This window comes from Brassica napus, unplaced genomic scaffold (assembly GCF_020379485.1).
Source record: "Brassica napus cultivar Da-Ae unplaced genomic scaffold, Da-Ae ScsIHWf_134;HRSCAF=241, whole genome shotgun sequence".
In the NCBI taxonomy this organism is placed as follows: Eukaryota; Viridiplantae; Streptophyta; class Magnoliopsida; order Brassicales; family Brassicaceae; genus Brassica; species Brassica napus.
The window spans coordinates 14,647-29,211 of NW_026014766.1; the positions used below are offsets into that span (position 1 = coordinate 14,647).

At 33.5% G+C, this 14,565-nt stretch overlaps 2 protein-coding genes across 2 annotated transcripts; both read left to right on the plus strand.

Annotated features, from left to right (window-relative positions):
• The first annotated feature begins 2,524 nt into the window (after nucleotides 1-2,524).
• LOC125596998 (choline/ethanolaminephosphotransferase 2-like) lies at nucleotides 2,525-5,866 on the plus strand. The gene is made up of 19 exons (XM_048771953.1): nucleotides 2,525-2,722; nucleotides 2,974-3,122; nucleotides 3,254-3,263; nucleotides 3,338-3,388; nucleotides 3,469-3,546; nucleotides 3,641-3,716; nucleotides 3,793-3,815; nucleotides 3,894-3,994; nucleotides 4,078-4,172; nucleotides 4,255-4,323; nucleotides 4,399-4,468; nucleotides 4,553-4,616; nucleotides 4,704-4,744; nucleotides 4,840-4,924; nucleotides 5,004-5,066; nucleotides 5,145-5,203; nucleotides 5,298-5,423; nucleotides 5,512-5,567; nucleotides 5,675-5,866. The coding sequence occupies exons 2-18, from the start codon at nucleotides 2,986-2,988 to the stop codon at nucleotides 5,531-5,533; spliced, it is 1,170 nt and encodes a 389-aa protein (XP_048627910.1). The 5' UTR covers nucleotides 2,525-2,722; nucleotides 2,974-2,985; the 3' UTR covers nucleotides 5,534-5,567; nucleotides 5,675-5,866.
• A 4,939-nt stretch (nucleotides 5,867-10,805) lies between these two features.
• Nucleotides 10,806-13,139, plus strand: LOC106431265. The gene is made up of 2 exons (XM_013872081.3): nucleotides 10,806-12,169; nucleotides 12,679-13,139. Exon 1 carries the CDS (start codon nucleotides 10,977-10,979, stop codon nucleotides 12,138-12,140), a length of 1,164 nt encoding a protein of 387 aa, XP_013727535.1. The 5' UTR covers nucleotides 10,806-10,976; the 3' UTR covers nucleotides 12,141-12,169; nucleotides 12,679-13,139.
• The last annotated feature ends 1,426 nt before the right edge of the window (nucleotides 13,140-14,565 follow it).

Sequence of the window (14,565 nt, forward strand, 5' to 3'; positions counted from 1 at the left end):
TCTAATTAGTGTAATCGCAACGGTTACGGTTTCGTGCGTTTGTGGATACGGATGGTTGCGGTTTCAAATGTTTCTAAAAGATTTGGTACAACGATTAGAAATTGGTATGTTTGCAGGATACTTATGATTGGTTCACTATTAAACACAATAGTAGTTAAATAATAAAATAACAATATTTGTATTTTTTCTAATTATAAAATATTAAAATCATATTATTATAAGAAATATTAAAATTATAGTATTATAAGAAATATGAAAATTGTATTTAGAAATTATATTATTAAATCTTACAAAAATTATAGAAATATTTTGTTTTAATTTTTATAATATAAATTTAAATATGAGATATATATATATACATATTTTAGTATTTACATTATTTCAATTTAAAATTTTAACTGAATATTTTTATTTTTATATCTATAAATCTTTTTTTAAAAATATTATCCTCTCGCAGCCGTAAATGTTAGTTGCAACCAGTTTTTGAATTTTAGAAGTTTAGAGCGATTTGAAGCGATTTATAGTATTTTCTTTGATTGTTGCAAAAAACTACCAACCGTTACCAACCGCAAAAACTGCATTTATGGTTAGCAGCGGAAAAATTGGTCATGCCTTTGGTATTCTATTCTGAAGTATTTTATACACCATTTCGGAGGTTTGGCTACGCATGCAGTTTACCAAACCCATTGACTAGGAGTTGTTAATGGTTGCACAAGATCTCTTAAACTTGGAAAAGGAACAATCTCGAACACGTGATCATTTTGTTCAACTTGCTTAAACAAATATACAGCTACATCGTTTCTGAAAAATAAAATAAAATAAAAATGCAGCTAAACTATTACACCAACAACGAATTATTATATTCTTCTCGATGCAAGATACGGCACTACTATATTATTCGACAAAAATCCATGCGAAAGTTCTTGGTTTCATCGTTATTTTAACATGTAATCTTGCGTTACATACAAAGTTCCCATACTTTCATACTATTTATAAAGTTACATATAGAATATAAGTCATGGATGGGTCGTGGTCATTTGTAATGTTTGTATACAATACTTTAAAAGTAAATTTTGTGGAAATGATAAAAGGAAAGCAACTTTGATTATCTCTACAATATAAAATGCAGAGGCCATATTCCTTGAAGGAAAATTTCGAGGTCAACAAAAAAAATTATATGAAAGAAGAATATGATTCTCGATCTTTTTCAAATGTAGAAAAACTATAGAACAACCTCTCTCTTTGGTGTACGTGTAAAGAAAAAGGATTGAATATGCAATTTAACTTCCGTTTAAGTATACTCAACATCTTATAATTAATTACATTAATGTTTGCATTTTATTTAACCATGCACGCATTTTCGTTCATAGTTTCTATCAATCTACATCGCGTACGACACGTTCAGACGTACTCCACTGAACCAAAATATCAAAACCACTGGAAATGTAGATAAATGGTAAGTCAAAGTCTTATATCCTCATATTGTAGCCATTATAAAATTTTTAAAAAATTACTACAATAATTTATTGCTTTTCAAAAAAATATTAATATGCGTAGTGGATCAATTGGTAACCATTTTTACAAAATTACTACAATAATTTATTGCTTTTCAAAAAAAATATTCAAAATTTTAGTTACATTATTGTTTGTTAAGTTATAAACATGGATTAATTTATTAAAAATATAATTTCTTCTTCAATTTTTAGTGAATATAAAATTTGACTACAAGTATTATTTTCATCTATTCAACTTTTCAGATAAATTTTTATATATTATTTTGCGCAAATTTTTTTGATCATGCAGTCACTAGTGAATTCTTCATCCACGAAAATTACTTCATATAGTACGAAATTATTATATTCAGATCAGTTTAATAACTAAAAATCAATTCATGCAAAAAAAAAAAAAGCTCAATTATTCTTGTACATTTGAATATTTGATTCAAGTGATTTATAGGAATGGACTAATTCTTAATCGAAGAAATTTCAATTCTACCAAAATTTTGATACCATTTTTCAAATTTACCATTAATGAATTACTATTTTAAAAAATACCTTAAATTTATGATAAAAACACTAAGCTAATTTTTTAAATATTTACAGAACATTTATAAATCCAACTCAAACCTCTTAATATTAAACTCTAAACAATAATAATCATTAAAGCCTAAACCCAAATGTTAGTATATTTTTTTATTGGTGGTATTTTTGGAAAATGGTACTTAACTTGTGGTATTTATAATAATTTCTCTTCTTAATCCATATCTGAAAATGGTACTTAACTTGTGGTATTTATAATAATTTCTCTTCTTAATCCATATCTGAATCAGAATTTAATGAGGAAAAAAAAACTGAAACCGGGTTTTTTGTATTTTGGAATAAAACATCCAAAATAAATCATACTTCATTATTATATAAAATATCAGTTGTAGTATTGATTTATTTTTGATCAAATATCAGTTGTAGTATAAAAAGATCTATTTATTTATATATATATAAAACAAGGGACTGATTATAGAAAATACTCGATATATTAAAATAAAGATGGTACGCAAGTCCTCCGTTCTACTCTCGTCCCGCTTCGCCTCCTTTAGGACGCACAAGAGAGAGAGAGAAGAGACTCATTAGCATAATAAGCACCCACAAGCTCTCTCTCTCTCTAGATTCTGTGCCGCCTCTGCATTATTCCCTCTTCGGTTTTGTAGCAGCAAATCTTCATCGTCGTAAGTACTCTTCTCCTTAACTCCTTTTATCGTCTTTAGCTTCTTCAGATCGAATCTACAGTCTTTTCTGAAGATCTCTTCTCTTCTCGGAGTTGGTGTATTTTGTTGAATTTTTTAGAGCATCTCTTTTTTCAGATGGGTCATGCTCATTTCGTGGCTATATGCTTTAGACATTATAGGGTACTTGAAAAGTGTTCGTCTTGACACATAAAGATCCATGCTTTACTGACATTTTTTTGAATCTTTGACAGGTTGATTTTAGAATGGGTTACATAGGAGCACATGGTGTAGCAGCTCTTCATAGATACAAATACAGTGGTGTGGATCACTCTTATCTTTACAAATACCTTCTCAACCCTTTTTGGACTCGTTTAGTCAACATCTTCCCTCTTTGGATGCCGTAAGTATCCATCCTTTAAGGCAGCTCTTAAACTCTTTCTTGATTCCTTGAGATTGAATGATAACGTTTCTGCTTATCTTATCCTTTTTTTTTTCATGTGTTCCCTTACTACCTTTGGATCCACTATCCAGGCCTAACATGGTATAATGTGAATCCTATCTTGCATTTATGTTTCTAGTCTTATATTATACTTATGGATTTGTTTTGTTCTGTAGATAACACTCATGGGGTTCATGTTTCTTGTCACATCTGCGCTGTTAGGCTATGTGAGTTATTCCTCTTAAAAGGTTTTTTGCTTGCTTTAGTTGAATAAAACACTTATGGGATGTCTTCAAATTGTGTTTAGGTATACTCGCCTCTGTTGGATTCTCCTCCTCCTCGATGGGTTCACTTCGCACATGGACTGCTTCTGTTTTTGTATCAGGTGCGCTTCCTTTGCTCTTAAGGATCCGACTTTTCTTCTGGTTGTTAAGTATTTTTTGCTGACATGTTTTGAACACTTATGGTTAATGATTTAGACATTTGATGGTTTGGATGGGAAGCAAGCACGAAGAACAAGCTCCTCTAGCCCACTAGGAGAGCTTTTTGATCATGGTAGTCTCAATGTTCCACCTTCTCTCTATCATCTATTTTTGGGGTTATGTTGCTGACATTAGTTTAATATTTGTAGGTTGTGATGCACTTGCTTGTGCGGTAAACCTTTTTCTTTCGTCTCCTTATTATCATGTAGATGAGTTTATAAGTTCATACTAAAAATGAAATTGAAAACAGTTTGAAACAATGGCATATGGAAGCACTGCTATGTGTGGAAGAGATACTTTCTGGTTTTGGGTTATTGCAGCTGTTCCTTTCTTTGGAGCAACGTGGGAACAGTAAGTCTTTTTTTTTCACTTCAATCTTTCAACTCTGTTTCATCTCTAATACTTTTTGCTCTATGACTCTTTTGTAATTTTAGCTATTTCACCAATACACTTATTCTTCCGGTAGTCAATGGTCCTACAGAAGGTCTTGCACTTATATACTGTGGCCACTTCTTCACAGCCTTTGTTGGTAAGCTTCAAACAATCTAAGAAAATTTCATTCACTTACATTTCTTTTGAATCCTTTTGACATATTTTTTTTCATCTTAAAGGTGCTGAATGGTGGGCTCAGCAGTTTGGGAAGTCGATTCCTTTATTGAGTTGGGTGCCGTTTTTGAACGGTGAAAATCTCAAATCTTTTCCTTAACTATTCTCACTGCAAGTTTACTGAAACTTTTCTCGGGTTTTTTTTCCAGAGATTCAAATGTCCAGAGTAGTACTATTCTCAATGATTGTTTTTGCTGTTATACCAACCGTTGCATTCAAGTCAGTCTTCCAAAATTCATCGATCTTATGTTTTTTTTCTTCTATGCAATACTCTGCTCACACCTACACTGCTTTGTTCTACAGCGTGTATAATGTGTACAAAGTTGTGCACACAAGAAAAGGAAGCATGCTTCTAGCATTAGCTATGGTATAATCTCCTAGACTAAAAATTTATTCAATGGATACTTATATTAAGTTGTGTGTGTAACGTCAATGTTTGTGTGCGTGTGTTCAGCTATATCCCTTCGCCGTCCTACTTGCAGGAGTTTTGACTTGGTACATGTCTTGCTTTTAGTTTTGTCTTATCTCTCTCTCTCCTTAACTTACTCCCATTCACTCATTGAGCCGTATTGGTCTTCTTGTCCCTCTAGGGATTACTTGTCTCCAATTGATCTCATAGGAAACTATCCTCACTTAGTTGTATTAGGAACTGGTCTTGCTTTTGGATTCCTTGTGGTAAGCGGTTTCGAGTTCGTATTCATTGTTACATAATGAAATTGAAAGCTGAGCATTAGTCAATGGTTTATGATTCCAGGGAAGAATGATTCTAGCTCACTTATGTGATGAGCCAAAAGGATTAAAAACAAACATGTGTCTGGTAAAAAACCGATAAAACTTCTTCTCTTTCTGTCTATTTTTTTTCTTCATAGTCCTCATTAACCTTTCTTTTGTGCAGTCACTGCTTTACCTTCCCTTTGCACTAGCGAATGCTCTAACTGCTAGACTCAACGACGGGTATGTTCTTTCTTCTCCCTTAGTTCGGCTTTTGCCTTCCTTTTCATCATGTTGATAGTCTTTAATACATTAGAGTGTGTTAATCTATGTGTAGGGATCCTCTTGTGGATGAGTTTTGGGTTCTTCTTGGTTATTGTATATTCACGATGGCACTATATTTGCATTTTGCAACTTCAGTCATTCATGAGATCACTACTGCACTTGGAATCTACTGCTTCAGGTTTGAATTAATATATCTCTGTTACTTTTAACCATTTTTTATAATTATAGTTTACGAAAACTTGATTTCATTTACACTATTTCATCAGGATTACGCGCAAAGAAGCTTGAAGGAAACATTTAAAAAGGAAAAACAAATCTTAAGGTATGCTTTTTCAGGTGTTAGCTTTCTTCTTCCGTACCTTAAGAACTTGAGTGTTGGTTAATAGGTCTTTGTTCTGTCTGTTCATAACATTTTTCTCTCTTTTACAGGTAGGATAATGCAGATCACAACACGAATCTGAATATTTTTGTACTGAAACTAAACGATTGATCGTAATGTTTTTGGAAAATGTTTTTATTTTGTTTGTTTTTCTTGTTTGCTCAAAATAGTTTATTCATGTAGAACCTTTTTTGCAATGTTTCTAAAAAAGCAGGATTTTTATATGATTATTATTTGATGAATTTCGTTTTTGTGATTACAATCTTTTGCCATCGTATTGCTGTTTGCTTATATTGTTTTAGTTATGTGTTTAAATTTTTTTTTATTCAAACATCGACTATTTTGTTTACCATTAAGTTAAATTGGTACAAAGTTTTTGACCACATCAGTTTTACTATGTATACAACAATGCATTTTAGCAACACCATAGAACACTCACTAGGGTGATTTCTCATTCGGATCTAGCTCAACTTAGTTATCACATGTATATGCTTTCCATAAAATAAAAAATATCATTAGTTATCACATGGTTAGGCTGGTATTAGAGTATGGACCTCTAACTTTGTCGGAACAATAAATAAATGATAATAAAAACATATGAAAAGATGCCACAAAAATCATACTATATGGACCTCTAACTTTGTCGGTACTGATGGTTTTCGCAGCTGGTTTAGAACTAACCACACTAGACCGACATGGAAATTTAGAAAGTAAAGTGTGTGGAAAAGATAATTAAAATTAGGTAAATGAGAAAAGCATGATCTTGTCTCTTTTGGAATGAATATCCAATCATGAAACACAAACAATATAATTAATCAACAACGGAACAATACAGCACAATGATTATTAACACATTTTTTAATTTTAACACAGATACGCAGAAAAAAAAATTCTTATTTTTTAAAAAGATGAAAAATAATTTTAAAAGAGACAAAACTACCTTATAACATTGACATGTCCCAAATGATGTCTATTGTTCAAGCATGCTGTCTAGGGCATGCCAACTTTGCATTATCTTACTTTTTACCCACCCATTTCTCTTCTATTTTAAAAATTTATCAAAATACTTTATATTTATTTTAGCCTTAATTTGACCAAGTTGAAATTGTTATATAGTTTAGTTCATTTTAGATTTCATATGTTTCCTAAGGGCGTAGTAATTTTATTTCAAGTGTCTTTTTTGCCAACAATTGATTTTCTTAATGTTGAGTAATGCTGGTTAGTACAAAATAATGGATTTTAGCTTGTAGTACTAGGCTACTAGCTACAATTTTTTTTTGTATTAGCGTTTGTAATATAAAATGCAAATACCCAAAACATTTAGAGACAATGGAGTAAATATTTTGTATAGTCCACCACGTCACGTTAAACATTAAAGGCTATGAATCGATCACTCAGTAGAGACATAACATTCTCAAAATTTTCACGTTTCGAGTTCAGGTATTCGTCAGTTCGTAGCAGAATAAACACAGGACACTTGTATGATGAATGTACCACAATATAACTTTATAACCAAAATGATGTTGTTAGGCCATACCATGCCTCGGGTTATAGACGATTGGTACTTATTAACTTTTAGTGAAAGTCAAACTATTGTTTTAGTCTGATTTTTTTTAAAAAAATTGTTGAACTTTAAATCTCAGAGTATGGAATACAATAAGAAAAAGATACATAAATCTTCTAACACTTAGGAAACTCAACCGGATCACCAAATTTGATATTTTGGTGTTCAATTTAATTTTCTATCTCCAATTACAACACCAAATTCTATATAGAATATAAGATTTTAAATATTATTATTATTTATTCTTAATAATTTTAATATATTCATTATTTGTAATTGACTAATTAATGACTTTTTTATCACATTTATATCTTATGTTTAGTTGTTAGAATTTATATGTTTTCACTGTTTATTAAAAATATAATTTAGTTAATTTACATAGTAATTTATTTATTTATGTAAAATTTTAGTTGACATTAAAATTTTGCACATTTAAAAATGAAAGTACATAATAATAAATTATCTTTATTTTGTTAGAATTTCATATAATTTATTATATTTATTTAGTTATAGTATTATTAAAATATTTTTAATGTTTAAAAATGTGAAAAATTAAATATACAAAATAATATGATATGTTTCTTTAACTATAATTTAAACTAAATAAAAATATTAATGTGACTATAATTAACTGAAAATAAAAAAAAATATTATTTTATATTTAGTGTGATAAATAGAGTTATGTCAAAGTTAATTTTAACCCTATTCATAAAACACTAAATTTGATGTAATGGAATAATTTTGGAGTTCCATGGAAAAAAAAACTACACCAAATATGGACTCTCACTGGCGTTGGTCTAATATTACAAAATGATCCACAAATAAAAATAAAAATAAGGGAAGGTTAATGAATTCGAGCTCCAATTGAAACACCAAAACACAAACGAATCAAAGCTGCTCCTAGGGAACGCCTCCGTTTGAAATTTTGACATTGCTCTGGTATTTATTCTACCGTGTAACCCAATAATGAGTTTTTTTTTTTGGTATCTCAGGCCTACCGGAGAAGTGCAGCTGATCCCCAAAAAGATGGTACAGCCCTTTGATAGATTTTTCATTCCGGATATTCAAATGGGCCCGTAAGATAAATCCATATCTGTGTGGCCATAAGATGAAATGTAATAGAATGCTTTCTAACCCGGGTGGCTTAGCACCCTGGAGTGCCTTTCCACCGATGGAGGACCATCAATTTGCATGAATACTTTGGTATATTTGGAAAAGAAAGAACAATAAAATGTTCAGTAATATGGACATGGATCCAAGAAACACGCTCAAATTGGCAGAAACAGAGTCAACACTTTGGGCTGATGCACATGTATTGACCGAGACCAGGATAGGGTCCCATGCTGAGGTTACGACTCTCCCATCAATTACGGAGAGATGGTGTTTTACAGATGGTTCTTGGAAGGAGAATGAAGTTTTCTCTGGGCAAGATTGGCTAAGTACTTTAGAAGGCTTTGATGGGTTGTTAGGAGCAAGGAATGTCCGAGCTTGTCTATCCCCTCTACATGCGGAGATAGAAGCACTACTTTGGGCAATGGAATGTATGAAAAATTTACGCCAGTTTCAGGTTACATTTGCAACGGATTGTTCTCAGTTGGTGAAGATGGTTTCAGAACCAGAAGAATGACCCGCATTTGCAAATAAGAAGATATTAAGTCCCTGAAAGAGGTTTTCACACGTTCGGAGATTATCTATGTACCAAGAACGCAAAATTCAAGAGTGGATAGCCTAGCACGCAGTGCCAGGAAACAACCGTCGTTTGTCGTTCACATGGATCAATATCTACCGGAGTGGTTCAGAGAGTCAGTATGAGTCTGTATTTAATGACGAAAAAAAAAAAACACCCTGGAGTGCGCCTACTACTAAACCACCACATGAATTTTATTTAGCCATGTTTATATGTTTACGAAAATATTTTATTCAAAGTTACCAAGTTACCAATAATGATCTTATTCTTGGATCCATAGAATAAAGTATAGATAATGTTAGCAAATATGAAAAAAGTGTTAGCAAAATGTTAGATAATGAAGACATTTAATTAAATGTCAAACTGAAAAGGACAAAGCATGCACACAATTAATCATTATACGTACATCTATTACTCAAACCTTTTGATCTAAAATTCGTCGTGTGGGCTATTTAATCATTTGAACTTCGGCTCGAATGTTTTATCAGGGGTAAGTTTAGAGGAAACTACTAGCCATGACATGCTCATCCCTAAAATCAAGGATGCTTACTATTCCAAAAAATCACATACATATAGTTGCAAATATACAGATATGAAGATGTTCTATCTGTTTAATTATATATATACATATATATATATGATATATGTATACAAAAATGTAAGAAGCTGGCAAGAGAATTAATACGGACTTAAGAACAAACGGCAGACACATGAGTTCATTCATCTCCACGTATATATTCCTCTTGTACTCAATGTTTTTGTTAATTCCCTTGTATTTATCATCACTCCATCTTTAGTTTTTGGCTTTTTATATATTTCCATCTTATAATCGTTTGGATTTTTCTGTTTATTTGTGCAATAATGTTTCTGTTTTTATGTAAATATGCTTGGGCGCGGTTCAAGACACTGACGTGCATGTTAGTATACAAATCAGCCATACAAAATGTCTGGAACCGACTTATTTATGGGAAATGTCATCTTCTCATGATCAAATAGTTCCAAGTAATCAAATAGTGTTTGGTCTATTGGGGTAGTCGTGTAGATATGGTCTCTCTAAAAAATTAAGAAGTCATGTTCTCTCGGGCTCGAGTGTATTGATATATCTATTATCTTGCCGCCACAATGCATTCGAAAGATAAATAGATATATAGACACAACAGGTAGTATAATTTGTTTTTGTGAACATGAAAACTTAGTACAATAAACTAATACTATGGCATAAAATTAAATTTCAGTTTGGTTTTTAGAATTTTCCTTGGCTCTACCAAATTCAAAAAACAAAACGAAAGTAAAAAACAACCCTAAGGTGCTTTCTTGATCATACCCTTTCTCTTTTTCCTTTATTTCCCTAACTTTTTTTTTAAACAATTTCCCTAACTTTTTAGCAATTAATTATTCGTTTAATTTCCCTAATTGCGTTTAGTAGTTCATAATTCCCATGCTAATTAACAACAAGAGTGATTAAAATAAATGTTTTATTATATTTTTACACTAAAAGTAATAAAGAACCCGTAAACTTTGCCCAAATTTGAGGATATGATATCAATAATAATGGAAATAATTAAGATAAAATAATAATAAACCATCCATTAAGACCATGATTATTGGAGGTTCTTAGGGTGTGGTTCTTAGCGGAATATAAGAACCCGTGTCTTAACTTTTAACTAAAAAAACTAAGAACTGATTCTTAAATAAGAGTTTTAAGAGCCGGTTCTTAATTTTTTTAGTTAAAAGTTAAGAGACAGGTTCTTATATTCCGCTAAGAACCTCAGTCCAAGAATCCCAGTAATCATGTTCTAAGGATGAAATTTAATTTGAAAAACAAAATTGTGGGACATTTGAAAAGAGGGAAAAAAAATAAAAAGACCCAGCAAAAAAAATAAAAAGAAAACGTAAAGCTAAAGCAAACAAGCCTATAGCTAAGCGTCGTTACACTTTCAAAACCTCTCAGTCTCTCATCAAAATCCGAGAAAAAACAAAAAGAAAAAGTCTAAAGAAACTCTAATCTAAAGATCCGATCGTCGTCATCTTCACTTCTCTGGATCTTCGCCTTTTGTTTTGTCTCTTTTGCTTTATGTTCTGTTTCTATATCTTGCCCTAAATGAAAGACAGAGGAAAGAGAACAGCAATGGAGAGAAGAAACGACGACGTCTCGCTTCACTACAGCTCACCGTCGGAGCTCTCTTGTGGGAAACATCCATCGGTTTCCACTGTCGGAATATGTCCGTACTGTCTGAACGACCGTTTAGTTAACCTCGTATGCTCAGGATGCGGCGAACAGAGACTCTCTTCTTGCTCTTGCTCAGATATCTCTTCTAACCGAACCTCAAACGCCGCCGTAGACGCCGAGAAAGTCCTCCGGATCGCTTCTCTCATCGACGAAGAGGCGACGAAACAGAGGAAGCCGAAGAGAACAGAGGAAGTTGTGGTGTTCAAGAGGAGTAGTAGCAGCTGCGTTGAGATTAACAAGACGAAGCATCATCATAGATTCTCGAGACTCGGGAGGTTCTTCAGGAGGATTAATCCGAGAAAGGACAGAGCTTTCGATGAGAAGAACAACAACGACAACGATTCTTGGGTTTTGAAACAGAGTGTTTCGAGATCGAGATCGCTCTGTAGCTTCCGAGGAGGAAACGGGTACCTTATCGGGTCGGAAGAAGACGTATCGTCTTACTCCGGCGCGAGGAGCTCGTTCTCCGCCGCGAGAAGCTCCAGCGTCAACGGCGGTTTAGGGGTTTTCGATGCGACGATAACAGAGCATCGGAGGAGTAACTTCGAAGGGAGGAAGAGTAACTTCAGCGAGACGACGGAGCACCGGAGGAGTAATTTCAGTGAACCGGAGCCGCCTCGGAGGAGCTGTTTCGAGGCGAGGAAGAGTAACTTCAGTGAAACAGAGTATCCCAGGAAGAGTAACTTCAGCGAAACAGAGTATAAACAGAGTATCAATAATCATCCACGTAGGAGCAATTACGAAGCGCCGCCAAGGAAGAGTGACTCGTCGGCGATGAGTTTCACGAGAAGGGTTTTGTCGATGAAAGAGAGTTACTTTACCGGAGGAGAAGAGCCTGGTTTTATAGATCTCAAGTTTGATTCCTCTGGAGGAGGAGATGTAGTGGTGAACGACGGCGTTTTGGAGCATGGAGGAGGAGGGTCTTGCCGGTTAACAAAGAAGGATAGAGAGGTGAGTAAGAGTCGAAGAAGTTTCAAAGGATGGAAATGGATATTCGGACATCATCATCTTCATCATCATCAAAGAGATTCATGATGAATTGATGATGCTGATGGAGATTGAAGGTAACAATTGAACTGTTTGAGTGATCCGATACAAATCTTAGTAATAAAGGCTTTAAATTTTGTTTTCTCTAATGATTTTATCATTTTGTTTTGTTGAATATATATATATATATCGACGCATCGGACTCCAAGTTTTGTGATTTGAAATGATAAAGAGATGTGATTATGAGTGTACACAACTTAACCGGTTTTAACCAAAGTCTCATTTTGTAAACTGGTAACCTTAGAGTTCTAATGTATTTTATTGGTCACTTTAATTCAATACATGTGAAGGTTGATTAGCCTTTGTGAACTTTCATTGATACTGCTTGCGTCACAGAAGCTTTATCTACTAGAAATCTAATATTCTTTTTACTTGTGTATAAGCTATTGAAATATTCAGACATGAGCTTATATTCATCACCTTGTCCTCGGTATATGAATCTAAATATTATGGAACAGACTATCAACGCGCGATAGAATGCTGGGTTGGGGAGCTGATGTATATTTGAACTGTCTCTTGTGTTCAGGATCTGATGAGTCTAGGCAACATCTGTCTCCATCTGTCGCCTCCTATCTTATTTGAAGAATGTTTGAGGTGGTTAAAACCCCCTACTACAGACACTAATAGTCTCCAATCATTAAGCTGATCTTTAAAGCTGTTGTTTATATGGTTTGGAAAGAGAGAAAATGCTCGGTTGCACACCAACTTGTGCAGACCTACTCAAGCCATTATATCAAGTAGATTGTGCAATTGCGGTTAGACCCACTATCTCTGAACATGAAGCTCGCTAGTAGTTCTTCATCTACTCTTTTGGGTTCTTGGTTAAGTCTTTTTTTGAGGGCATTATTGTTAAGTCCCTGGGTATAGCCACTCTGGTCGTTTTTTTTCTTTTCGTAAAGTTAGGTGGTAGAGCGTGTGATCAATCTTTTTTTTTGGTATGAAATGAAATGATAGAAAACAAAATAAAAAAAAATGTTTTTAAAAACATAATTCTGTCTCTTTACCACTTTAAAACAGTTCTTCAAGTTTTTATGTTTGCACACTTTCTAACAACGATTTTGCTTTAAAGATTCATTCTTACGATTGAACTACATTATTATAGGCTGATGCCTAGGAATAATGTTGTATAGTGGTCCAAACTAAAGCAATATAGCGAAAATTTCCAGCCTAGGCCCATGTTAAGCCTAATACAATCTTCATAGCCGTAGCGATGATGATGATTCCAAAGACGGGTTCAGTATAAACATTCTGAAATTTCAAGGGTCGAACAAACATCATGAAGATGATTTGGAGCTTCAAGGCCAGCAAAAGCTTATCATCGCACAATAATAACCCACCAGATATGAGATATAGATATAGCAATTACTCCCTGATAAAGATATAGATGCTGTAACTCTTAATGCATGTAAACAGTGATGAGAAAAATGTAGTTCACTCGTTAGTATTGAATCTTATGTGCTTTCCTATGTTGGTTTGCTGCTGTATTCTCTGCAGCGTTTGTGATTGCATTAGTTATTGGTTGGATATATGAGATATAAACATCATTACATTTTTCTAATCACTGTTTAAATGCATTGAGAGGATCTATTGTTGTTTAAACTCGTTTGGTGTGTGTATGAACTCAATGAATAACAAGAACTAATTCTTCTTATTAATCTCTTGTGGAAACTCACTCAAAACCACAAGCACTCAATCACACAACTCACACTAATATCATCAAATGACATTGTGTTTATATAAGACTTTAGATATCCTAATCCTAAAAGGAAACACTTATAAGTAGATAACTCCTAAATACACTTTGATCCTTATCTCATAAAGATCCTAAACTACTTAGGATTAGGATAGCTTGACGCTCAAGCTTTCTTCAAGCTTACTTCAACAGTCTTCTCCTTAAGCTTGAACTTCATATCTTTCAAGTCTTGAATGCCTATGAGATCTCTCATCTCTTTATACTTGACTCTTCCCGATGCTTTAGTTAGAACATCTGCCTTTTGCTCACTCCCCGGTACATGCTCAACTTCTAGTAACTCTTTCTCAACACATTCTCTGATAAAATGATACCTTGAATGTATATGTTTGCTGCGCCCATGAAACACCGGATTTTTTGAAAGTGCAATAGTCGATCGATTGTCGATGCGTATGGTGGTCCTTTTGAATAGAGCTCCCGTGATCTCTCCAAGGAGATCTTGCAACCAGATCGCTTGTCTTGCTGCCTCTGTCGCTGCCATGAACTCAGCTTCACATGATGATAGCGCAACTGTCTCTTGTTTTTGAGAACACCAGGTGATAGGACTCTGGCCAAGATAAAATATATGTCCCGTTACACTCCTTCCATCATCAGGATCTGTATTATAAGAACTGTCGCTGTAGCCAACTAGCTTCATCTCTTCATCCTTTGACCTCCCGAAGT